The 14,839-nt window shown below is 33.5% G+C and overlaps 1 protein-coding gene across 1 annotated transcript; it reads right to left on the bottom strand.

The window, feature by feature from the left end:
* Positions 1-723: 723 nt before the first annotated feature.
* LOC111990858 (eukaryotic peptide chain release factor subunit 1-3-like) lies at positions 724-5,145 on the bottom strand. Its single transcript, XM_065765598.1, has 3 exons — positions 4,982-5,145; positions 1,429-2,907; positions 724-1,300 (listed from the first exon to the last, which is right to left on the bottom strand). The coding sequence occupies exon 2, from the start codon at positions 2,871-2,873 to the stop codon at positions 1,560-1,562; it is 1,314 nt and encodes a 437-aa protein (XP_065621670.1). The 5' UTR covers positions 2,874-2,907; positions 4,982-5,145; the 3' UTR covers positions 724-1,300; positions 1,429-1,559.
* Positions 5,146-14,839: the final 9,694 nt, after the last annotated feature.

The following is a 14,839-nucleotide window of genomic DNA, read 5'->3' as shown; positions in this document are numbered from 1 at the left end:
TTTTTAATAATAATTACTTTCAGCTTTGTGTTTAATATATTGTACTGCTACCGCCTTCTTAGCTGGTTCTATTTTAATTATTTTATTTTCAAATTGTTGCTACCACCTTCTTGGTTGGTTCTATTTTAATTATTTTATTTTCAAATTGTTGCTACCACATTCTGGGCTAGTTTTACTGGTTTTCCTTTGATTATAACTATACTTCGGCCTTCAGCGCTGTGTTCTGCCCCCTTTGTGGTGTGTATATATATGTATGTATATATATATATATATATAGTTCTTCATAATTTATAAAATGGAGTAAGACTGAGCGTGGATCGAGTCATGTCGGTTTTATACCTAACCCACAACCTGAATCCAAAAGGGGTGGGCCAAGTCAAGCCTAGGGTCAGATCCTTTTTTTAAGTTTACATGATATAAATAATAATGTTCTTTTTCCATTTCTATGTGTACTACTTGTCTGATTGTATTTCTTAAAGGAAACCTTGTAGTCTTAACTCTTAGGTTTGTTCGAAACAGTAAGTATTTTCCACAAAAAATTGGTAAATTAAGGCAGCCAATTCCTTTAAATTCTGTCATATGCGTAAGAAATATGTAATCCAATAATTAGATTTTCAAAATTCACATCAAATTTTTGATGGCCTGGCATATTTTCTTTTTTCCACGTGTAGAAGATTAGGGCATAGGCGTGTATTGGCTCTAAAGAAACGCACACAACCCATGTAATAAAAATATAAAATATATAAACCTCACAGAGTGGTGCTACAGGCATTGAGAAAACCACAATTTTTCACTCCCTTCTCACAAGTAATCACATCACTCAAGAGTCCCACTAAGTTACAAATGTGAGAAGGGAGTGAAAATTTACATGTAGGTTTCCGGTGCCTACAGCATTTTCTGTTCTTTTACCTATGGAAACTAGGATTGTATCTTCAATCCAATCCACCAAACATATATGCTAATGATAAATGTATTCAACAGAATTAAAAACATATATTAAAAGTCATAATGATGGGGTAAACTTCTCGAGGACATAACAGAGCAGTTTCAACAAAACCACAGGCTCAGAGAACTGCAGAGTCTCGATCAGTCAACAAGCAAATTTGATATAGCGATAAAAGGTAGCTCACACAATCCCCCGAAGCAATGGAAATACCTAATAAAGCACATTATTCTTCATGTGACTCCCTTCATGCTGCTCCCATCCAAGAAACATAACTCCAATAATTTTTTTTTCGGAATAATCCAAAATATAGATGAAATCACCCAATTAAGATTCTCGTGTATTTCTGCAAATCTCCTTCAAGAAAGAAGAGACCGTGGAAACAAAATATCCAAAACAGGGTTAGGGAATAAAAATTCAATCAAGTGCCAACTGAAAAATTAGTAGAAGCATAGAAAAGAGAAGAAAACAAATAAAAAACTTACATATATTCAGCAATGGTTTTGAGATCCAAATTCCAACTCCGGGGCAGCAGCAGCAAGCGCATATCGCGCTCTGGTGCAGGCCTTTTTGCCCCATTCTCCTGCACCAGCATTGGGGAAAAGTTCATTGATTGTTATTCAGAATCATCATAAACTTCACCATCATCAGAAAACTCATCAAATGATCTTATATCAAGCTGGTAACGGAGTATTCCCCCAATCCCACCAAAACCTCTGCAGAACTGGGATCCCTCTTGAGATTTGTTGGTGACAAATTCAAGTGTACAACCAAACTTCTTGTATTCAGTAGCAAACCACTCCAGCAGAGACGTCTTTTCCTGCACCTCTAATTCAGCAGAGCCAACAGGAGCACGGAAATTACTCTGATCAGCCTCTTGCTCCTTATTCAAGTGCTTTATGATAATCTCACCAGTAGTGCTATTTTTTAACACATACCTATTAATATCCAGATTTTCCCATACAATAAGTATCTCAACAGCACCCATCTCCAAAGTTTTCAGTGTATCATCCACGCCAAAAACATATTTCCCAGTGTCCTGGCTAATCTCCTCAAAGTATTTGCCTATCAAGCGCTTCTCCTGAATAAATTTCACATTGGACAGGATCTCTGATGACAGTTCAATGGCCTGATTGAAACCATTCTCCCCTCCATAAGAGACATCTACCACATTTAATATTTTGGCTTGAAGACGAGGATCAAACATGTCTGACTGACTAAGCTCAGTTTTGAAGTCAGCAGACCCAGCAAGTATTAATCCGGAAACATTGGGTTGGCTGGTGGCAGCATTGATGTAAAATTGAGTGGCAAGTTCCGCTGTCTTCCTCACATAGTTGTGGCGCTTCTCCATTCGAAGACGAGCAAACCGTAGAGCTGATTGCCCACCTCTTCCATGTTTCTTTGGAAGGTCAACACTAAATTTATGAAGAATCTCTCTGGTATTACCACTTAAAGTCCCAAAAAGGGTCCCATTACCATCCATGATAATAAAACCAAACTTGTCATCAGATTCTAAAAGCTCATTCAGTGCTTCTGTATGAAACTTGTTGTCACAAAGGTAAAGGGAGGCATTGATTGGCCTAAACGGCTCAAAATCGATTGTGACCTTCTTTTCCTTCCCATCATCAGTGACAATTGTTCCTGTGTAGAGCACAAGCCCATTGGGAGGAACTTTGTTGTAAAGTTTAAGTCTTTGCTGCGCAGATGTAATCGCCCCAAGCACAGACTGGCGATTCACCCTACTTTTAATGTTGGAGGCAGTGCCAAATTCATCACCCAACATCTTGGTAACACGGGATACTTGATCTCGTGGAGGCATGATTAGAGAAATCATGCTTGTACCATTGCCTCTAGCAGCTTCGAGAGCTTTGATCAATTTCTTGATCTTCCATATCTCAATGTTCTTATCAGCTTCTTGACCATCTGCCATTGTGATAGTAGATACAGAAAAAGTAGTTGATTACCTGCACAAACAGCATAAATCAAATTACACATTTCAAAAAAAAAATGAGACTAGCAAAAATGCTAGGATTCCAAAATCAACAGTGAAAAAAAAATGTGAAAGATAAAATATCAAGGAAAAAAAAAGGTCACATATGCATGGACACAAGTTATGTAACTCATGAAGGCTGTGTATTAATTGGTGAATCAGAAAAAAAAATATATATATATATATATATATCATCAGAACCAATCTTAAGATATGTCTAGCAACTCCAAAATTATAGCAATATTAACCAACTATTACCAAGTTGACACTATCCAGAATACCTATATGAAGTGAAGTTTCAACCTTCCAACAAGAACTATCAACATGTCCATCTTCAGCCACATTAATGGCCAAAATGAGACAGTATCACGTCATTACATATTATTATGAAACATGGAGTGATAACAACATAGCACTTTTATCATGAGGTTAATAAAACATTACAGGGGCATTTGGTTCGCCATGATGTGCCCTTGATGTGATGCAAATTACGATGATGTGACATTAAGGTTTTTTGTTTATTTTATTTTTTCTAACATTACCATAATCTAAAATTACAAAATATATCACATCACCTTAATCTCATCACCTTTCTAAACAATGCAATGTTATATTCTTGTATTGAGATTACATTAATGTAAGATTACAATAATGTAATATTATGATATAATATAACATCACGGCGAACCAAACGCCCCCGTAGGTATTACTAGAACTGCTTCCAATTTAACAAACTTCCTCACATTTGCAATGTTGCAGTGAAATTGATACCAACTGAGTCTACTTGAAAATACTATATGTACGTGCATATAGGCATATACCACCACATGGATTCCAAAAACAAAATCTTACTAACTTTAACTTGAAAATAAAATATAATCCCACCTGATATAATATTCCTTCAATGCCAAACTATTTTAACATTAAACTTAATCGTCAATTCTCCACTTGTGATGCTAAAATATAATTTCAAAAGTGCTTACTAGCCAAAATGCTTCAATACATTGGATATCACATAAATAGGAGGGGCATCCACCAAAAAGTACAATATCACACATAAATTGAGAACATGGAGTAACATTAAAGCTATGACTTGTGTTTATCATGAATCTATGGCAAGGTAACTCTGCAATTGACATGTGTAGTTCGCAGAAACCAAATACCAAAATAATTAAAGGTAACACAGTTTTGTTAAAAAAAAAGTCCAATAGCCACAGAACAATAAAGAGCAAATGCTTTAAATCAAAAAACCCAAAAACAGAAATCAGAACAGAGCAAACAATCATAGCGAGACTCATGTTCACACTTCACAATCGCAGCGTATAATGTAAAATTTGCAAGCCCTGTTTGGAGCATAAAATTTTTCTGTAAATTATGTATATCTTTAGTAAGAAGATCAAGAATGAAACAACCACCAAAACAGAAAGAATTAAAACTAAGCCCATCTGGGGCGAATTACCGTAGGTTTTACGGGCTAGAGACAATTCCAAATGGTTCTTTCTTTAAAAAGGTTTCCTATGTTATCAAAACAAATTAAAAATTATATTTTTAACTGAAAATTTTGAAAATATAATAGGTTTTTTTCTAAATAAAAATATAATTCAGAAATTATATTGATGAACAAACATAACAAACAAAGAGCAAAAGCTCACACACAGAGTCCTTCAAAAACTACCAAACTAAGATTGCTAACTTACAAATCAATAGTAGTTTAAACAAACTACAGAATATTTAATGGCAATAAAATAATTTTTTTAAAATAAATTGTGCACTAAAATCTAGAAAATATAAAGACAAAACTAAATAATTTAACGAAAAAAAACCACAACAATCAAATCAGGCAACTACGTAATTTATAATCAGATATATCCAACAAAAAATCAGAGACAAATAACATATTCGAATCATTAGAAATCACGAAAAATCAAAGAGAAACACGCACAGCAATTACAACAAATCACAGAATTCTGGAAAAACAAAATACAAAACATGTTCGAATTGAGAGAGAGAGAGAGAGAGAGAGAGAGAGATTGGAGAGCCAGACGGACCTTTCAAGGTGGTTTTGTGAGTGAATTCTAGGTCGCCGAGATTTGATTAAAAAGCAAAAAGAAGAAGAGATTGTGTAGTGTAGACTACTGCTTCCCTTTTTTTCTTTTGCTCTCTTTGTGTTTGTGCTTTGTGGGTTGGTTTGGTTTTCGTCTTTTCTAGGGGTCGGTGGGCCGAGTTAAAATTTTATTTTTGAGTTTTGGTTTGAGTTGAATTTATGGATTATTTTTAATGAAAAAATAAAAAATTATATAAGTAAAAATAATATAAATTTGAAAATTCAAATATTACTTGGATAATGGGTTTTGCCACAGAAGTTATTGTTTCACTGAGGATCCAACGTTGTGAGAGAAATATGTTATGAGAGTGTCATAAACGAATGCTTGGGTCATAAACAATGCATGTGTTACAAAATATAAAAGGTGATGGGTTTCCCATTTTCAGAGTGATTTCGATTGTTGCTGGGACCTTTTGTTTTGAGGGCTGAATGCTTAAAGTGTCAAGCTTGGGCTTGAATGTGGCCCAAGTAGTATTGAATCATGCTTGGGCTCCCAAGGTTCTAGATTTTCAAAATGAGCCCTCAACACACCCCTAATGCATCTAAAAGGCATATATGTGATACATCCCCAAAACTGTGAGGATATGGTAAATGGCTTCATACCCTATTAATAAGATAATTTATAACCTTCTGAAAATTAAGCTTCTTTCCATTTTCCTTCTGATATAAATTTCCATGCATCTAAAATGTCCTCTAGCTTACAGCTGAAGAAACCCTTCTCTGGTACATGCCAGACTCCAACAAGTCGGTGCTTGACAAAGAAAGGTCTCACAAATTGCTCATATGCATATGCACTAATGCCAAAGAATCCATACACTAACCACAAGGTCAAACTACCGAGGTACCACATCAAAAAATTCAGCAAAAAAATGAGGTACCCCATCAAAATACTGAAGTTCGGGATAACCAACCAACAGATCAATATCAGCTTCATGTATGGCCATATAAATATCCTGTCAAATAGGTTTCAAACAAAAGCAAATGAAAAAAAGAAAGTTTAAAAGTTAAAACTTGAAAGTATGAGCGAGTACATCATTTTTTACCCTTATCAACCAATAAAACAAATTACACCCAAAGAAAACCAGGAGCTCTATTAATTACACAGACAAATGACAATAATTTTTACCAACTTAGGACTTTGGCAAAGCTGAGCTCGAAGAGTGTGATCATGGAATGCAAAATCCAATAGGAAAGCCATTGTCGAATCTTAGAACGAGACCCGGTCTCAATTGCTATAATTGAGGCACATCTGGTAAAGAACAAAAACCACATATAACGGGGTACTAGTCGATTATGATCACAAGCCTTACTAGGTGTGACAACAACATTTTGCAAAAAGGAAAAAATGTTTTAGCGAAAAATAAGGTTCAAGTAGTGGGAGAGTTAGAAATTTTTTTTCAAATGAATCAAAGTGATATAGTGATACAATTTTTTTTTTTTAATTTATAAGTTACTTCAATAATAATTTATCTTGACAATTCACTGTTATTGACAAGATAGTAGAAATCACATATGAAATTAACTTCTCTATGTATAGATATTACGAATAATTGTGTTAATTTGTGTAGTTAATCAAGTAATTAACTATCAACCACCAAATTACATAAAATAAATAAGTTAACAAACTAACAGCAAAAAGATAATTTAAATGCACTATTAATGTTTTTTTTTTTTTAAATGCACTATTAAAAGAATAGGCCAACCTCTTTTTTATTTATTTTGGAATTTGGACTAGCATCCTACCTACACAACCCAAAAAAGAAAAAAACAACTAAAAAGAGGAAGATAAAATCTGGCCCTTCCAACTTAATTTCAAGTATAGAATTCCATCAAAGAAGAGAGTCTACTTGCACAGGATAAAGAATACCAATCACGGGTCTGCAAATCAAACCAGAAATTAAAATAGAAAGAAAAAAAGAAACACAAGCGATCTCCACCACATATATAAATCTAAAAAAAATGACGTACTCAGCCAAATTAAACATCAAAGTTTCTAAGAACGATTCCAAGGAAAGTTTTTGGTTTTCCGGCACATTGAGAATAAAATATGTTATATACTTATATATATATATGTACTCTTTTAAGTTTTGATTAGACCATCGCACACTCTTAATATGATGGTTACTCCACAAATATAAGTATTTGAAGAGTGTTGGGAGTAAGAATCAGGTTCAAGTCTAAGAGAGTGTTGCATGCATAAAGAAAAATAAATTGCGAACATGCATGTTAGAATTAAAAGCAAAGCGTGACAAGTGGTAATTAAAAAGAGCATGGGTTTGCCAAAAGCAAGAATAGAGAATATATTTATGGTTTTATTCTTTTCTTAATTATGTAATATATTGGATTAAACTTTCTTCATGATTCTTTTACAACGGTTGAATGAATGATTTTGAATTATGATTAGATACTATGTTATTCATCCTAAAAATATAAATCAACATTACTCATTTGACATTTTACTGTTTAACCTTGTATCCAGCATTTCATACGAATTATTTATCAGACTTTAATGGTAACCAGCGTCCTAAATTTGTGTTGTAATGACCAGTGCACCACGCTAGCTTCTCACCTCCATCAAAAGATGACGAATCTGTTGCTAGATCCCAAGATGAAGAGTTATGGTTCAAGCATAATTTTCAAATTTTAATCTAATTTGTTAATATTTCGAATATATATTTAAGGAAATAGTGATTTTGTGAGCGCTAATCCTTTTTTTTAATTGGAAAAAAAAATTGATGTGATATCATTTTATTGGGTGGAGTAAACATGGGTATTAATTTACATGGAATTCTTATTAAAACTAGTGTGTAGATCAATTAGAAATAATCACAATTATACATTTTTTTGAGAAAAGATTCAAATTATACATATCATTAGTTTACACTTCTATTAAATCATACATTTCTAAAATATATAATGGTTTCTCATTATATATATAATTTAGAATTTAATTAAATTTAGACTCCTCAATTTTTTATCCAATAATTTACTTGCCAATTGAAATCTAATTTAGAATCTAATTGGATTTGGACTGTTCGATTTTTACACTCAATAATTCACTTAACACAAAATTAACAATTAAATGTGACACACAGGCCCTTTTAGATATATATTACTATCAGTTTTTTTAAGACTTTCTCCATTCTCCCCTCTTCTCGTGTGTGTGTTAAAAATACTTAGTATTCTAAAATAAAATAAAAAAAGGACACGTGGTGCAAAATTGAGAATTCAATTAAAATCTAATTGGATTTTATCTGAATTTTGGCTATTAATATATATATATATATATATTAACACTCTGTTTGTTTTGAAGAAAAACTTTAAGTGAAAATATTTTTGTGCATTTTCCTATATTTGGTAGTATCATAAAAAGAAAAAAAAATGTTAAAGGAAAACTATCTCGACTTCTCTTACTTAACTTAGCATAAAATATTATTGTTGGTTGAAAAACAACTTTATTTCTAACTCATTTTTTAAAGTACCATTTCCAACTTATACAAACAAACGTAATCTCCATCTCGTAGATAACAAATTCTAATAGCTTGGAAAAGTTTTTGCCAACTCCTAGGAGTTGGCTTTATACTCTATACTATACAAACACTTATATTTGTAAAGTGATCATCGCACTAAGAGTGTGCGATGGTAAAATTGTTATTTCCAATAACATTAAGATGCAATTATTTACTAACAAAGACAAAAACAAAAAACAAAATAATGTTTTTTTTTTTAATACTAGGCTTTCTATGATATTTTTTTTTTTTTTTTTTTTGAAGTTAAAGTATTCGTAGTGGTGGTGCACTTCAAGAAGCTACTTTATTTATTTTATTTTACCACCTCGCTTTACAATACACTAAATATCAAATGTTCTATTTTTTTATCACTTCATTTAAAATAATATAAACAACTCATTAAAATAATAAAAGAAATGAGAAAATTTAAGTTTTTTAATTGAAGGAAGAGATATAATTTTAATAAAATATTGTATTTTATTTTTAATAACTTGCTACAATCACCTGAGATTTATACTAGTTTACTGTAGTTGCAAAAAATTTAGCTTTATCTTCTCCAAGATTTTTTGGTTCTTTGTTGGTAATTTTTTTTTTTTTTTTTTTTTCTAAAATACAATCACCATTGTGAATATTTTTATTGTTTTTGTTAAGTTTTTGGGTTGGATAGTTGCTATTTGGATGAGGCTAGTTAGCCTTATTGAGAAAAATGGGGGTTTAAGGTTTTGGAAGGAGGCTCAACTACAAAAATGAAATATATAATAACTAAAAAATAAATTGGACCCAGGGGGACCCGAGCCCGAGCCCCCACCTGGGTCCATCCCTAGCTTCATGTTCCTAGAACCTTATAATATCCATAAAGCCTTGAGTTCTAGATATGTAGTTGGTTACCGTCACGAGATTTCTCCCTATAAGACAACAATCTTCTTGGCCAAGTAGTTGGTCACTCTTATAGCTTGTTTGGTGGGGAAGACACAAGAAATGAATTGGATTCTCTTTAAAGGATATTCCATTTTATTCCTAACTAATGTTTTTTTTAGTGAGGGAGACTCATTCCTTTAATGAGAAATAAGTGAATGTCGATTATCTTAATATTTTGAAAAAGGGAAAATAAAAGGTGAAGGACATACTAATAAAATTATATATATATATATATATTTTTTTTTTTCTTTCCATTTTCATTATTTATTTTATAAACTTTCAAACACATTGAACAAATTCACCATATGATTCCAAACCATCAATGCATGATAAACCCATCCTACTATTTTATAAACTCCCAAACATAGTATTGAGTTCCATTTCCCCCCTCCCCTCTTAGTATCAAAAAAAAAAAAAAAAAAAAAACCTAACTCCCAAACATAGTATTGAAGCGGTAAGTTTAAGATCTTACCAAATACTAGTGGAACAAAGTCTTAGAATTTATATTGTGTTGGTTGGTACAATTGATATTATTCATACAAGTAACAAGTAAAGATAATCCATATATTTTGTACTGGTTAAAATATTAGATTGTACTACCAATTTTGAAGATATTAGGTAGTATATATGAGATATGTTCAAATTATACCTAGTGTAATTTTCGACAATGTTACAACACCACATGAAAATTTTATTGAATGTATTTTGAAATATCCAATGTTAGATTACATTTTTTTTTTTTTTTTTTTTTTTAGCCTTGCCAAGTTTAAAGGTGATCAATGATTAAGTTATTATCAAAGAGTAAATAACATACAATTAACATGGAATTTGGCATACATATTAAGAATATGAGAACATATTATTCAATGGTTAAATTTTTGAAATATTAATAATAATAAAAATAATTAATGGTGTAACATAAACAAAAAGTTACATTAGGTGTAACTCGATTCTAACTATATACATGCCTTAAAAATGGTACACTAAAATGCACTGATATTGAAATATTATGCTACAATGTGCAAATAGAAACCTTCATCATAATAAATTTTAAAATATTGGGTTTGAATTTATGAAAATTTTGATTGGTTGAATAAGAAATAAAAATAAAAGAAACTAGTACTTTATGCTACGTTATTTCCAATAACACAAATGATTAATATATATATATATATATATATATAAACCACATGATGGGTAATCAAATATGGGATAGGTAGTAATGAACATGAAGCCTAAACATAAATATAAACACCCCTTCTTTCAAAATTTCTCAAAGCAAGATTGAGGGAAAGTATATGCCTTTTATTTTCTTTGGTAAACTCTATCTCTTATTAATTACTAATTTATAAAGGAGTTCCAAGTGAGAGGGTAATTTTCTAGCATTTTATGCTTAAAAATTGTTTCAATGAGCTTCCTCCTTTTCTCCAGTAGTATATCCTTTTCTTTTTCAAGAGAAGCTATGTCACTTTGTTGACTCCATTGATCTTCTCTGCATTGATTCACGATTTTTGGGTTTGTGCTATTTCCTTGTGCTCGTTGCCTTATTACATTGATATATAATCTTCGTTGTTTCAATTGATATTCTATATTCTCTAATTTTATATTGATTTGTGTCATTCTTTCATTTACCTTCTCCATATTGTAGGTCATTTCCCCCATTTCTAATCATAAATAGTGGATAGAGGTTTTCTCTTTATATACAATGAATCTCTCAACTCTACATTAGTAATGATAGGATAATGCATGTCTTAACATTTGATTCGAAGATATTTCGCATGCTCTAAAATTAATGATTTATTCTTTTTGATTTGTACTAATGGATTAATGCTTTGCATACACAACCTTTCTAATTATAAATTATTCATCAAATTTGTTAAAATATAATTGTAATTTATTTTATCAAACATACAAAAAGTATTTTGTTTCATGTCAATAGAAAATAGATAAATCATTAGTATTTTGCGTTTTAGTTCTTCACTTTTAGGAATAGCTTCATTATGGACCTTGAAAAAAACTTTTTTATATCAATTTAATCTATACCCTTTATAAACACACTTTACTGTGCTCCTTGTCATTATCTAACTCACGAAAAATGTTGATATAGTTAATAAATTGCTTACATGTCACTTAATCACAATTAAAAAAAAAAATTGGTTTTAGAAAAAAAATCATATCAACAACTTATGTGGCATTTGTATTTTATTTTTGGCAAAAATTTAAAACTGACTTTCTAACTTTTAGTATTTTTCATTTTAGTTCTCTAATTTTTAGTTTTGTCATTTTAGTTCTCTAACTTTCAATTGTTGTCAATTCGGTATTCTGTTAACCATCTGTTAAGTGTCTTCGTTAAATGAACAAAACGACTCTGTTTTGGCTTTTTTTTTTTTTTTAATTTTCGTAATTAAAAGAAATTAAGAAAACTATTATTAAAAAAAAACATTTAGGGAAAGAAGGGAGATTCCGTCTGGGTCGGCAGCGGCAAAGCTAATATCAAAAAACTTGATGAAGCAAATCATTGAACTTGATGAAGCAAATCGTTGCTTGATGGTCGGCAGCATCTTCCCTTGAACTTGAAGAAGCAAATCGTTGTCAGAATCTAAGCTGATGAGTATAGATTGGAAGCAAGGTTAATCTGTCACCTGTAATCCTTCGGCTTATGCGGAAGGGCACGAAGTGGGCCGACGACCCTTCATGGCTGGAAGATATGAAGAAGGCCGACGACCCTTCAAGGCTGAAGGGCATAAAGAAGGCTGACGAGAATGAGGTTAACGATTCTAACAGAACCATGACTTGGCCACCACGTATAAGTATATAAGGAAATAACTTGTATCCCACGCTAAATGTTAGTCTCCTCCAAGGAAAGGGTTCCGCGATCTACGGACTCCTATATGAAAAAGACTTCTATTCCAAGGAAGAAAGGTCAATCCTTAACTACTATAAAAGCCCTAATACCCTCACAAATCGAGGTACGCATAATTATCCCCTCTCTAGCACTCTAGAGTTGAAGTGAGTTCTAAATTGACCTTCAGAGGGTATTTGGCCGGCACCACACCGGTGCTCTTTGGTAGGTCATCTCCTTTTTGTTGTGCAGGTGCTATTTAGTGTGCGAGTATCGTGTAACTCACTGGTAGTTTTCCCATCATCATTAGTTGGTGCCGTCTGTGGGGAAGAGAGCATCGTTTGTTATGACTTGTAAGCCATATTATCGCTTCCTGGACGAAAAAGTTGCATGGTGCTTACTCGCTTGATGGCAACCACCAACAACGTTCAAGGAGACGAACCACTCCCAACTGCCCTCAAGAGACAGGTGCGGAATCTCACTGCAGTTGTGGAAAGCCTCACCAAACAAAACAACGATCTAGAGGAACAGTTACGCCAGAAAAATCCAGGTCGCGGCACTTAAGAACAAGACCAAGAAGGCACCAGCGTCGATAGAAGAAAAAGAGAAGGGCCAGAAGGCAGTAACGCTCCGAGCAGAGCACAGCAACAGAATTTAAGTATGCCATCCCTCACGGATGCGACTCAACCACACATTGCCACAAAAATACAGGCGATAAAGGAGCAAATGGAGATCATGATGAATGCCCTCAGAGGGCGGGTATCCAGTGACCTTGACGATCTGGTAAATTGCACCGACTCGCGGTTCACCGCAGCTGTCAATTCCTTCCCCCTGCCACGTAAATTTTGCATGCCACATATAGACAATTACGACAGGGTGAAGGACCCTCTGGATCACNGAGCAAGCCTTAGGTGAGCTGTCACCTCTGCATTGAATGTGCTCACCTAACCCCCCTGGCCACATTAATGGGGATGTAACCCCTTGATAGAGTAACATCGATCAGGGTAAGCCACTGAAGTACGGATAAGACCTCTGATGGGATGGACGGTTAGAGCGAAGGCCAATGGATGATCAACAGAAGGGAAGAGAAGATAGGAGGAAAGGAACGATATAAGAGAGGCGAGCAAAGCAATGTGGGAGGACTTTTGGGCATGATTCAAAATAATGCCATAGAAGAACTTAGAGGGGATGTTAGTTTCAGGGAGAGGGATCTCCTCGGACGAGTCCGAGGAGCTAACATTAGTTGTAAACTGGGCTCACTCCCCTTCAGTGAAAAAGAAGTGATTTGTATTCCGTTGCTAGTCTGTTAGGGCCTAAACCTTCGGTCCACTCTCTAAAAATGTATTGTTGGGGAACTTTTCTGAAACCGAGTCCCTACAACCCACAACACCAAAAAAAGAATAAGAAAAAGACTTAACTTAGAAGAGTATAAATTTAGTATTTTTATTGGATAATATATAAGTTTAGTTGCCACTCCAATGGTAGACTACAAAATTCTTTTTTTTTTTTTTTTGGGTTAACCATGCAAATATTATAAAACTAAGGCACCGCAAGTCTGTTATAAAAATGATCAGCTTTATCATTAGCTAGGAGGTCTTTCACCACAAGCGGTGGATTATACAAAATCAGGTGGTTTGAATGAAGATTAGCCCCCAACCTAGCTAATCTATCAACACACCTATTCGCCTCCCCAAAAACATGCGCCACAGTACAGTTAAGGAACGTCTTCATCAAGTTCCTGCAATCGAATAATAAAGGTTCAAGACTAAGGTTAACCACATTAGTATTAGAAAGCAAATAAACAAGGAATTCAACATCCATATTCATACAAATGTTTTCTAAACTAATCTGTTTTGCCAAGAGAAACCCATCTCTGAGCGCCCACATCTCTGCCAGACTACAAAATTCTTACCATCTCATAATTATATTCATAGAAAAGAAAAAACCATTTTAGACCTTTGTAAAAAACGATGCTAATAAAAAATATTGTAGATGCTGTGAAGCATTATACTTAATTTAAAATTTAAAATGTGAAATTAGGGAACCGTACACTGAACTCCTCGAGAAAAAAGGAACAAAGTGTACGAAGTTATTGTCCCTCGTCGGCAAAAGGTCAAAGAGACCTACCTCATATGCCGCTAAGTTTCCTCCAGCAACAAAGCCAAATAGCTAAGTGTCGTTTTGGGATTCTAATATTCAATTCCCAAAAAATCTTTAAATATCACACACACCGCCTCACATACCTACCCACCCACCTTTCAATCTTTCAATCTCTCTCTCTCTCGCTCGTTCTCTCTTATCTGTTTTCGCTGTTTTCTCTAAGAAGAGACTTTTAGTTTCACACTTTCATGGGCTTCTTCCAGCTCTCCTCCTATTCTTCCAAATCTTCAGTAACAGCCCTCAAATGGCTTGGCTTTGTCGCTGCCATATGGGTCCAAGCTATCTCAGGCAACAACTACACCTTCTCAAACTACTCCGATGCCTTAAAGTCCCTAATGAACCTAACCCAGCTTGAGCTCAACAATCTCTCTGT

The sequence above is a fragment of the Quercus suber genome, unplaced genomic scaffold (assembly GCF_002906115.3).
Source record: "Quercus suber isolate HL8 unplaced genomic scaffold, Cork oak 2.0 scaffold_642, whole genome shotgun sequence".
In the NCBI taxonomy this organism is placed as follows: domain Eukaryota; kingdom Viridiplantae; phylum Streptophyta; class Magnoliopsida; order Fagales; family Fagaceae; genus Quercus; species Quercus suber.
Note: the sequence above shows the minus strand (reverse complement) of the source record. Positions and strands in the feature narration are given on the sequence as shown.